We start from the raw sequence: 12,413 nt of genomic DNA, 5'->3' as shown, positions 1-12,413 counted from the left end.
AGATTCCATTTACATATTTAAATAGCGATGTAACAGAAATTAAATCTTTGCAACTTTTCATGAAAAAATACTAGATGCCAACCAACAAGTATTTGAAGAGGCATCTAGTTTATCAACATTCTTTTAGAGGGCCGGTGAGTAGTTTGCTGTGCAGACCACCGCACCCAGAAACCCAACTATCCAGGTACGAACATTGTGAATGACAGCTGTGCCATCGCAGTGAGATGTACGTGGGGCATGTGGGCTTTAGTTGCCCTAGATCTGTCTTCTACAGAGTCAGGAACATCAGCTCCAGGGGTAGGCTGCTAAAACTACCGAAAGTGTCCTACATTTGTGCTCACACTCCAGAAGAGGCTGCTTTGAACACTGCATATTGCTTTCTGGAACTGCATGAGAGGGTCATTTATTAGTATATGGACTGTCAGGAATAATTTTTGATTGATGAATTAAGTGGTGTCCAAGAGTGGATGAGCTGATGCATTATTCTTGCATCTCTGTCCTTGCATGAACTGGATGCAAGCCTGGGGGCTCCCTTTTGTGTAATGTCTGTCATGATGACAGAGGATGCCTTTCCCCGGTCTGACTAGAAGGTTGGCTGACCTTCCATCAGAAGCCTCACATCTGTTTCATGCGAAGCTCTCATGCACATACATTTCAGAGTGCCCGAGGGACAGGGGGCTGAGAATCTGTCATTTATAAGAAGAGGTGGCGTCATAGGTCTGTATGTGCGGCCAAATTTGATCTGAGACTTGCTTTCATTCTGAGGAACCACCTAATGGCAAGGTCAGGAGGGAGGGGCCTATGGCACTCACTTCTAACTATTGGGAGTCACTGATGCTGTCAAAAGAGAGACAATTGTGAAGAGGCAAGTGGATTAATCCAGTTCACAACAAATATATTGTCTTCTACCAGGAACGAACTGCTAATCTATATATTCTAGGAAAACATTTTTAATTAATGTGGACGTCTCCCTTGAACAAGCCAAGAACATCACACAATTAGAAATATTTTTCCTAATCTAATGTGGAACATGTGAATAGGTTTAGATTTATAACCTAATTTAGAGTCTGAAACCTCCTTCCACAGATCACGTAATTTTTAAGCGTCCCTATCTTTTTTGCCACCTTCCTCTTGAAGAGGGAAGGTATACATTAGGAATCATTTCCCGCACTCCTCAACATCTGAGTTTACACATGAAAGTACACCTGAGTGTTGGGAGGGACGCACCTGGAACAGTTGGCGATCTCCATGCGGGGGCCCTCGCACTGCCAACCGCCACACTGGGGGGCCGGGCTGTCACAGGAGCGGGTGCGACAGAGGCAGGATCCCACAGCGCTGCCATCCGTGTGCGTGCAGGGCGTCCATGGAGACCACGCACCAAAGTGCCCATCCACGGTGAGATTCCTTGTCTAGGAAGCAGATACAAGTAAGGACGTCAGGGAAGGTCAGGATGTAAACATAAGAGAGAAAAAATGAAAGGTCTCTCACAAGACAATCAGAACCCATTCAGAATATTTTACATTACAATTGAAAAGGAACAAACGGGAAGTAGATCAAAATAAAGCAGCAGGGGTCATTGCTGGAAATACAGATGGAGGAGGAGGAGAGGGAAAGGAGGAGACAGAAGAGGACAAGGAGGAGCAGAAGGAAAAGGAGGAGAGAGAGGAGGAGGAGGCGTGAAGGATGCTAATGACTTAGCAACCAGGTGATGCAGAATTGTCCGCTCATGTGAGAAACCCAAGAAAAAAGAATTAGAGTGAAAAATCACATATGTGCAACTCCTTTGCATTTCTATGTACCTTCAAAAATTGAAAGATTCTTCAACTTGTCACTGAAGACCTGGCCTGGCTCAAACACCACCTCAAACTAACAGCATTTAATATATGACATATTAGAAGAGTACCTATTAAGCGACCAGAACTCTAACTCAGTGAAACCCACACTCTAACCCCCTCTAAGAGTTTATAAGTGGCAAGGAAGAGCTAGACAATGTGTGGAAATCCAGTGACGGAGCTACAGGCAGGGGCAGTGGGAACAGATGGGGATGCTCAACAGCTCATGGGATCTGGGAAGGACAATAAAGAGCCTGTGCTGGGGCTCAAAGGATGATGAAATGCCAGGTAAAGGAGCTGGCAAGGGCCGTCGAGGCAGAGGGCAGCTTGAGTAATGACAAAGAGGAGTGAAACTGCCAGCTTGAGTGATGACAAAGAGGACTCAGGCCTTTCCCTGTCACTGGGAGGGGAACAGGTGGTCTAGGGGCTGTAACACCTGAAAGAGGAGCACGAGGGAGGGGGAGAGCAGCGAAGGCATTGGTGCTCCAGTGACGTGGAAGCTCTGAGGGCACCAAGGGAGGGAGGGACCTGCGCTGGCAGTCACCTGGGCCAATGGGGACAAATTCTGCTGTGTGCATGGAAGACTAGACGACTTCACGTCAAATCAGACAGGTAGGTCTTGTCAGGAGCTACAGAGTGTTCCCAAGATTCGAGACTCGTGGGGAATGTCCCCTTTGAAACGGGATATAAGAAGGCCTAAAGTCCACGCCTCCTAAAGTGAATACAGGGAGTTAAGTATTTCTCAGAAAATATGACAAAGAAGAGATCTGATCACGACTAAGCTGCCAAAAGGTCCCTGCCTGGAACTCGTCCTTACACTTTTAAAGACTTATCACCCACACAAGAGACGACTCCAAGGATGAGACAATTAATTCTTTTGGGGCTACAAACTGTACCCACACTTCCCCATCTCAGAATAACGCCAACACCCTATGTTGTGTGTGAAAATGCAGGTGAGCTTTACCTTCATGTCTCCAAATACAAGAGGAAAGAGTTAAACATTGAATGTGTCCATTTCCCCTGACATGGCTGGTTGGTCATCTCCACCTGTCACAGTTATGACTCCATCCCTGCTCCTTTCTCATCGATACTCTAACATTTCAGACCCACTAACTACGCCTGGCTTTTTCTATAAGAAGTTGTGCAAAAGGGAGCGACTGGAACTGTATCATCTGCTGGATTCAACAGAATGCACTGGGTCCGACCCAGAGTGAGCATCCAGTAGATTCCTCCCAAGACAAGGACACCCTCATTTCCAAGGTCCCTGTAACTCCCGGCCCAGCTGGGATAAATACGCAACTCCTGGGGCTGGCCGGTGGTATATTGGTTAAGTTTGTGTGCTCAGCTTCCGTGGCCTGGGATTCACTGGTTTGGATCCTGGGTGTGGACCTACACTCTGCTTGTCAAGCCATGCTGTGGCAGGCGTCTCACATATAAAGTAGAGGAAGATGGGCATGCATGTTAGCTCCGGGCCCATCTTCCTCAGCAAAAAAAGAGGAGGATTGATGGGGGATATTAGCTCAGGGCTAATTTTCCTGAAAAAGAAAAAAAAAGCAACTCCTACTCTGACCATATAGTTCCCTGGAGACCATAGCATTTTCGTGGAGAACTGAGCCCTATGTGACGAACTGATTCAAACCACTAACTACTCACCCAAATATGTTGTGTTAAGGCAGCAAAGGTCCTGCCACTTGGGAGTTTCAGCCTTCATCCTCCCCTGAGTCACAGAGAAAAGGGATGAACAGACACCCCACTGTGATTTAACTGGGGACCCACACTAACAGTCCTCACATGCTTTCAAATCCCAACACCTGCCAGCATTGTAGATGCTGCTTTATTGTTTCCAGCGTAAAAGGCATGAGCCATTTGTTCTTGGAGCCAGCATCAAGGAATAATGCTGATCAAACAGAACATTTGTATAATATTTACACAATATAGGCCCATACTTTTTTTTCTTTTGGTGAGGAAGATTGGCCTTGAGCAAGCATCTGTTGCCAAACTTCCTCTTTTTGCTGAGGAAGACTGGCCCTGAGCTAACATCTGTGTCAATCTTCCTCTACTTTTTGTATGTGGGATGCTGCCACAGCATGGCTTGATGAGTGGTGTGTAGGTTTGTGCCTGGGATCCAAACCCATGAACCCCAGGCTGCTGAAGCAGAGCAGGGAAACTCAACGACTATGCCAATAGGCCAGCCCCCATACTATTTTGACTATTCATATCAGTCATTACTGTTATTTTGTGAGCTGCTGTGAGTCTGGGGCCGGATGAACACTGCTTTGGGAAGCCATGTAGAGCCAGCTCCCCACCCCTGCTCTGCCCTCAGGGTGCCACACAGGGCTGGGTATGGGTCTTGACCCACCAGCTACCTGCTCTAATGGGGGAGATTCCCTCCCTGGTAAAGAGGAGTGACAAGAGTTTCTCCCCTTATGCTGTGCTGGGGCCTAAGGAAAATGACACCTGAGTACTTGTCAAGGGGCTGGCATATGGGCTACAGTCTACTTAAGAGCCCATTAGAGGTAAAAGTGTTGCATGGATCCTGTGCAATGAGGCTGAGTTCTACTTGGTTTCAGAAACACAACCACGTTCCACATGCCTCCTTCACAGCATCTGAACAACGCTCTACCTGAGACAAGACCCGGATCTGGATGACAGGGAGCTTAGTTCTCAAGTATCCACAGATCTGCAGCCTCCCCGTCTGCTTCTGGGATGTAGGTGTTTGGCTGGAAGTGGAAATTGAGGGCAAGAATTCTCACAGAAGGACAAGAAGAAGAGAAGTCTCTATGTTTGGGATATTTTTACATTGGAAACATCTCATAACTTTTATTCAAATTGCTGACAGGTGTGGTTCATTGGCTGGATTTGTACACGATCGAGGTGTTCTCTACTGAGCTAGTTATGGGTGAATGGGTAAACTGTGCAAAGAAGGATTTCTGAGCACAGGATTGGATGGTGCCACGGGGCTGCCCTGTGTATGGTGTATGGGCAGGTGGCTGTCCCTTCTAACACCCCAAACACACACACACTCGTGCATGTCACAGGCCATTGAAAATGGTGCAAAAACCTAAAGAGCTTAAAAGTAAGGGAATTCTTAAAAACAACGTGACCAACAAACAAAAATAGTATATTTACTGGGAATACCAACATCCACGTAGTTTAACACATTTTGTTGACCCTACAATTTTACATAAAACATTCTCCTCTGCAGCCCTGCTTTTCTGTGATCTAGACTCTAAGCCAGTCCAGAAGAAGCCAGAATCCTCCAGAATGTTACTGGAATGTCAGGAAAAGGGAGCCCCACAAGTTACAAAGCATAAAACAACAAGGCTTCATGATACAGGTGAGGTCCAAGAGATGAAAATCTAAGTCTTAAGTAATTGCATTTATGAACCTGGCAGGAAACAGAACCACAGTCCATGGGATTCTGAAGAGAATATAAATGAAGGCACTCTGGGCAGAAGTGCAGGCTGGGTGAAAGGGACCATCTAGGGATGCTAAAGCTGCCCAGGACCAAGAACCCAGGGAGCTGTGAGGATGCTAGGCCTGTCAGGGACAGGGGAGGTCAGGTTACAAGGGCTGAGTGAGGGCCAGACAGAGCCTGGTGGGAGCGGCCTGACAGGAGCTGCTGCCACAGCTGCATGGAGCCTCTGCCAGAGCTGCAGCCTGAGCTGGAGAAGGGCAAGGAAGAAATACCCCAAACTCTCTCCTCCTGCCATGGCTCCTATTGGCTAAACCCAAGATAACAAGAAAGCCCAGGAGAAGAAAGAACAATCTAGAAATGGGGAAGGTCAGGCCCTTGGGGTGGAGAATGCATGGAGAGGGGGAACAGGGACTGACCAGCACAGCAAGCTATTTCGCTGTCTACAAGAGGCTCTCTGAGACATCTGGTCCCTTCCGTTTGCCTCTTTCTCCTGAAAGTGTGAGGGGCAATGTAGGTGGAGGATGCTGTTGTGATTTTTGAAAGTTTATAAACCACCCCCAATATTGACTGGAAACTTTTGAAAGGACAGATTATTTGGGGATGGATTAGAGGATTAGGGGCAAAGAAGATTCTCTCAAAGCCCCCTTGGGCTCCATTTCTTCATCTAAAACACAAAGGAAATGGGAACAGAGATTGTTAAGATCTCTTCAGCTATATGAAATCAGGAGGAAAAATCAAAGATTTGTGAGGCTAGGAGGAAATACAATATAACGGTGACAAGTGAATGAAGATGGAAACAGAAATCATTCAGAATGTTGAAAGAGAACATTTCATGATGGAAACATACTTAGAAATTGGCAAACTGAAAGAATAAGTCAGTGACTTGTGGAAATGGAACTACAAGGCCACAGGTCAAACTCACAGCTGAGGTAGGCTTTGTACAAGCTAAATTTATCAGTAAGGTGACAGAAAAGAAATGAATACAGGGAAGGTACAGGTAGACACACCAAGTGCAAGAGAGAAAAACAGGCAGACAGACAGACAGACACGGAGAGAAAGGGCCGGAATCACTGCTCTGACTTCTGACAACTTTCGGGGTCTGGTTCCAACTCACATGCTCACTTAAAATAAATCTCCTTTCCTAGAGGGAACTTGAGAATCTCAGTTTCTACAGCCCCAAGAGCCAAAGGCAAGAACCCCAGGCAGGGTAGACACTTTTTATGAAGGAAATCCTTTGAGTGAAAGGAGTTTTCCATTCATCATGGGCATTATTCCTCACCATTCTCCAGGGGAGAGTAGGTATCCGTGGCAGGTTGAGTTGGCACCACCAGCAATGGCCTTAAACAGGACAGGCCCCAGGCCAGGGGGCGAATCCCGACTTGTCTAAGCCAGTCATGGGCCAGTTCAGAATCTAAGAATGGACATATGACCTGGTGCTGGTCAGTGAGACTCAAGAAGAGACTGCAAGAGACTTCCAGAAACTACTTCCTCTAGATAAGAGGAGAACACTCTTTCTCTGCTCCTTTTCGTCATTCCTGCTTTGGATACTGTTAAGTGAGGATGTGATGCTTGATGCTCCTGTGAGCAAGAGGAGAAGGCTCGAGAAAGAAGGGACCTGCTCACCCAGTGCCTCCCCAAACTGCAGCCTCCCCATCATTGTAGAATGAAAATAGTCTTTTCTAAGGCCCTCCTCACAGGGAATTCAATTTCTTTTAGGTAAACGTTGTCTTATTGGATATGATCTTTATACACTATTTTTACAGAAAAAGCAAACCAAGATTTAAGGATATTTTTATAAAATTGCTAAAGATTGCACAACTAGCAAGGTGGAAGATGTAACTGGAAATGCCGGTCTGCCTTTTCCTTTCCACGACACCATGGTTTCTCATCCTCAGCACTACCAACATTTGGGATGGATAATTCTTTGCTGTGGGGATTGCCCTGTGCATTGTAGGTTGTTTAGTGACATCCCTGGCCCAACTGTCTGGATGCCAGTACCCCACCATCCATGGTTGTGACAGCCAAAATTTCTCCAAACATTGCTAAATGTCTCTGGGGACAAAATTTCCTCCAGTTAAGAATCACTGCACTAGACATCCTTTTTTAAAAAATCTTTTGGCACTGGCATAAGATACCAGGGTCTTAGGCAAAGAGATGCTGTAAATGTTCTAAATGTTCTCTTTCCAAATGTATGGCTGGGCAAAGATGAGTTGACAAGAGTGACAGAGGAAAAGAGAGAGAATTTGAAATAAGTGACAGTTAATGAAATAATGGAGAGGAATGAGATAGAAAATATAAAATGGTTATTTTTTAGCCAGTGGTGGGGTAGCTGCAGACTTTGAGGGAGAGTATTTTCAACCCAGGGCCACTGCAGTGGTTCTATTAAATTTCGGAGCAAGAAGAACTTGCACCATTCAGAAAAGCATGGGGACAGCTGGATGAGGGCTCTCTGCATTGCATTTAACCACATGCTCGTTTTGACCCTGAGTATATTAGTTTGAGAATCTGCCTAGGAAATAGATCCATGAATAATAGGGTACGTTCTGCTGCTTTACTTTCCCATATGAGTAAGTATTTTTATGTTTTCTCAGCTTTCCTTAGGCATCAGAAATGAAGCTATTAGAATAAATTCTCTGCAGTTGTACAAACTTCTGAGTTTCTGCCAAATGACTTTCTGTCTGGGGCATATGCTCTATATTATTAAATATTAAATATTGAGCCACAGTGAAACCTAAACCATGTATAGGTTGTTTAGCGGATGCCAGGCACTGCCCTGTCATTTACATGTATTAACTCTTTGAATCTTGAGAACATCCCTAGTATCTACTTCTCATTTGACTGATAGGAAAACTGAGGCTCAGATGTGGTTCAATTTGCTCAAAGTCACACTGGTTGTAAAAGACCCAAGAATCAGTCTAAACAAGCTAAATCCAGAGCCTATGATCTCAGCCGCTTCGTTCCGTGATGCGGTTTTGAGATCCTTCTTTGGTGAGAGTCTCATGGAAATCAACTTCATATACTTTTACCACCAATTGTGTAATAGCAAAGTTCCCTTCACCCAGGAAACACCTTTACCTAGGAAATAGTGGACTTCCAAGAGCGAGCTAAGGAAGATCCAGTTTTGTTAACAACCCTAATCCATAATCCCACGTTTGATTCATTCATTAATTCCCAACTGAGCAAGGACGCAGATGCATTTGATGAGGACAGAGGTCCCTGGAATACATCTTTAGGTTCTTACTGTCCTCCAACCATCATTCTCTTATGACTAAATTGAAGTCTTATATTTCTTATTTGGATGTTTTTTCGGAAGTTAAAAGATCTTCCTTTATTTGCTTTCAAAGTTTCATGCACCTCTGTCAGAGGTTGTAACAAAACAGGATATTGGATATGCTCCTTGGAAAGGCTGGTCTCATGTTATGACATCAACTTAATATCATCCCTAAGTCTATCTCTATAAATGAATTACATGAAAGAAAGATAGCACATTTGAGGAGAACTAAGCTGGAGCGCTGTGTGGCCTCTGATGGGGTGGATAAACAGAGGCAATCTTTATCGCCTCTGAGTTCCAGTTCTTTCATTTATAAAATGGAAGCAATAATGTCCATTCCTGGAGGTCATCATGAAAATTACATGAGATAATCCATTGAAAGTTGCCTGACACGGCACTAAGCACATGGTCTAGACAGACAACTGTAGTTCCCTTTTCTTTCTTTCATAGTAGATTTCATTACAAAATTCAGAAGTAATACCTTGCAGGCTATATAAGCATAATATGCAGTGTGACTACCAGGTCACCTACCACTGGGTCCACCTGTCACTCACTGCTTTGGGGAGATGTTGACTGCTGAGAATGGCATTGTCATGTAGATTGGGGATAATGTCAGAAGTACTGGATTTAAGTCCTGATCTCTTTCCCAACGTAGTTTTAGAACTTTGTGTAAACCCTTTAGACTCTGGTCTATGGTGCTGCCATCCAAATGGAGGGCTTTGGGCCCAATAGTTGCTAAAGTCCCCTTTCACTCTACAGATGCTGATTACACAGAAGCTAGGGAAGAATCCTATTATTGTGAGACGTTTAGGTGCTTATTTAGTTTACGTATCTTGCTAGTTATGGCACAATGAATTTTGGAACAGGGACTCATTATATGACAAGGTATGCTGGGAATCATGTACCTACAAAGGATGTAGATGGTACTGATGCATAAATAAAGCTCAGGTAGTTTATTATGACTATGCTGTCTTTGTGAAGTAACATTACAAGTAATGAACGACACGTGGATTACTTGAATCACTCTAGATATGTCAACTTAGATCTTACTCAAGCACTTCAAATATCTTAAACTGAGAACAATGTTTCCAATTACAATTATATAAGCAAAAAGAATGTTAATCAACCTGTCAGTCAGCTATTTGTCGGTTTCCTGGGCAACAGAAATCTGTGAACATTTTTAAAAAGGGATCTTTTAGTGGAAAATAGGTCTTTCGGTCACTAAGTCCTGGGAAGGTTTCTAGAGGGTCCCATCACCAACTTGAACTCTCTGGAAAGCAGAGGATCTAAGCCCCATAGCACAGTCTCTGCTTGGGGTTTGACTGGAACACTAACTTTGGGAAACTCAGTTGTGCTGTCTTTGGTCCGAGTTTGTGAAGATCTCCTTGGGAGGTTCCCACAAGAGGGTCTGATGTTAACTCATCATAGTCAACATTGCTCTAACGTATTGAGCTCAATGTAAGAGGAACTCTTCTTTCATTATTCAACTTGGGCTTTTACACTGGATATAGGATACTTCGGTCTTATTAAAAAATCCCTCAGCTTATAAAGCTTCATTTCTTTGGATAAAGATATGTAGATAAAGAAAGAAAAGTATTTAACTGGTTACAAGATTTATGTATATACTTTTTAACATCTCTAAAATCAGTTGGCATGTTGCAGTCCATGGCAGCATTTTTTTTGCCAAGCAACATATGAAATAGTAGTATACTTCACAACCAATGGCATATCAGAAGTGGAATATGGTAGATTTCACCAATAAAATGAATCCTTTTTTCCATTTCAGTCAAAAATAAAAAATAGGAGCAAATTATATTTTTAATGAGTTTTTAAAATACCTAAATTAAGACTTCTCTATGTTGATGCTAATGATTTTCGTCTAACTCATTTCTTTCTAAGAGATTTTTAGAATTTTTATAATTAAATTTTAGTTTTAATCTAAAAAATTTTAGATTTTTATAATTAAAATAGAAGTCAGGTAATATGGGATTTCCCATTTTCTATACGGTAGCCAACATAAATCAGAAAAATACATGATTTTCTTCACTGTGTTTTGTTCAAAGTGACAATTTATCGTCTGTTGTTGGATGCTTTGCATATTTTTATCAAAAGTGTATCCTGACAAATGACAAATTACATGGAGTGAGATGATAGGGCTGGTTTTCTATAACAAAAGTCACCTTGTACCAGCAAAAGGACCTTGTTATGTGTGTTTTATGAACAGTGAATCAGAGATCACATCTCCGCCACATTTTTAAAGCAGAGATGGAGAGGGCAGCTCTGACACCAGGGCAGGTCCACATCTCCCTTTGACCTTCCTTTGAGTTTATAACAGAAGCTGTCTCCTCAGTAGAAGGAAACAACTATAGTGACAAACTTCTGGTCACTTCTTAAATATTGTATCATCTCCATTTTTTGATTGTAGAAATCTACAAGACACATATTTGTTATAAACCAAGTGGGTGAGTGTACATTTCCCATTATATAATTAAGCACGTCTCAGATAGCCACTAAAATAACCTTGAGTCCTAGACTAGTGTCCTTATCGCTTAAGAACTGCTATTATAGTCTTCTGCCCTTTTTACCATGAAAAATGCAAGGCCAAACATCTACAAGAAGAAGCACTGATTCTTCTAAAATACACATCCATACTTTAGGGCTACTTCTCAGATATTGCACTTTATGTTTTCTCTAGCTGCAAAGAATTTAAGGTGAACACCTTTGTGCTTTTAGAGAATTGTTCAAAAATGAGAAGGGACTTACTACACACACTGGCATTTTTCTAGCCAATTTCAAGAGACACTGCAGAAAAGTTTGCTTCTAAAATCAGAGATCTGAAGATAAATAACCCAAAGCACTAACTCCACTGCAAAGCTACGTCCAGTGCCTGGATGTGGGGGTACATCCACCTGTGCTGTGAAAGGCCTGGGTCTCGCGTCAACCTTGGGCAATGACAGTTGTTTTAATAGCTCGAGCCTTCCTCATGTCACTCTGCCTGATTTTCCCCCACAAATTGAAGGTCAGGCTTCATGAACATGTGATGTAGAAAATGGAAAGAGCATCATCCTTGATGGGAAACAGATGGACTGTTCAGATGCCTCAGGCAGTCGTGCTGTATGGGAGAGACAGCGCGGATTTCAAATAGTGGGCTGTGCCACTTCTCTTCTCCCCTCTGTCTTGAGAGGTATGCCAGAACTGACAGCCACAGAGATCAGCAGTTATATGACAGCAGAGTGACTTAAGACATTTTCAAAAATGTGGAAGTTAATAGCTGTTGCTCATATTCTCTGAGAACAGAAAAAAGAATTTGAGATTACTTGATTAAGGGTTCTAAAGACAAAGGAAAAAAACCAAACAAGCTGATTCCTACAAGTGAGGACCCAAACAAATAAATTGACAATGGAAGTTGCGGCATCTGCCTGGATTCAGAGTCCGGTCTCAGTGCAGGCGGGTTTCTCCTCCTCCTGCAGGGTGCATTGTGAGAATGTACATTAGGCTGTTTTTCCCAGACCCTCCCATGACCCCAACCAGCATCTTCCAGACTGTCCCACACGGGATTCAATGGTTTATTCTTGTAAAAACTCTACTTATTTCAGCTTCTGAAATTACAGCTCCCAAGGGAAATTGATGGGTATGGAGGTTACTATTTTATTAATGCTACAAAGGGCAGAAGAGTCCACACCAAACTCTGGAGATAAAAATCCAAGAATAAAACAGAGATTACACCCCATCTTCAAACCAGCAGTGTTTCCTCTTAAGATATTTCTCATCAAAATAGGCAGAAAGCTTAGGACAGCATCCTGTGTGGCTCTTGTGCAAGCTAAGAGCTGAATGAGTTAAGAGAGTAAAGACAGAGTTTGCAGGAAAGGTCGAAACAAGAAAATATGTGGTC

General features: G+C 43.3%; 1 protein-coding gene across 4 annotated transcripts in view; it reads right to left on the bottom strand.

Moving 5' to 3' along the window:
• SEMA5A (semaphorin 5A) overlaps positions 1-12,413 on the bottom strand; it is a 460,083-nt gene that overhangs the window by 78,161 nt on the left and 369,509 nt on the right. For all 4 annotated transcript variants that reach the window (XM_070519875.1, XM_070519877.1, XM_070519876.1 and 1 more), the window contains one exon: positions 1,228-1,409. In XM_070519875.1, the coding sequence (XP_070375976.1) occupies positions 1,228-1,409 (182 nt within the window). The remainder of the gene's footprint in view (positions 1-1,227; positions 1,410-12,413) is intronic.

Source organism: Equus asinus, chromosome 10 (assembly GCF_041296235.1).
Source record: "Equus asinus isolate D_3611 breed Donkey chromosome 10, EquAss-T2T_v2, whole genome shotgun sequence".
NCBI classification, from domain to species: Eukaryota; Metazoa; Chordata; class Mammalia; order Perissodactyla; family Equidae; genus Equus; species Equus asinus.
The sequence above is the reverse complement of the archived record's forward strand: the minus strand, read 5'-3'. Positions and strand labels throughout refer to the sequence as shown.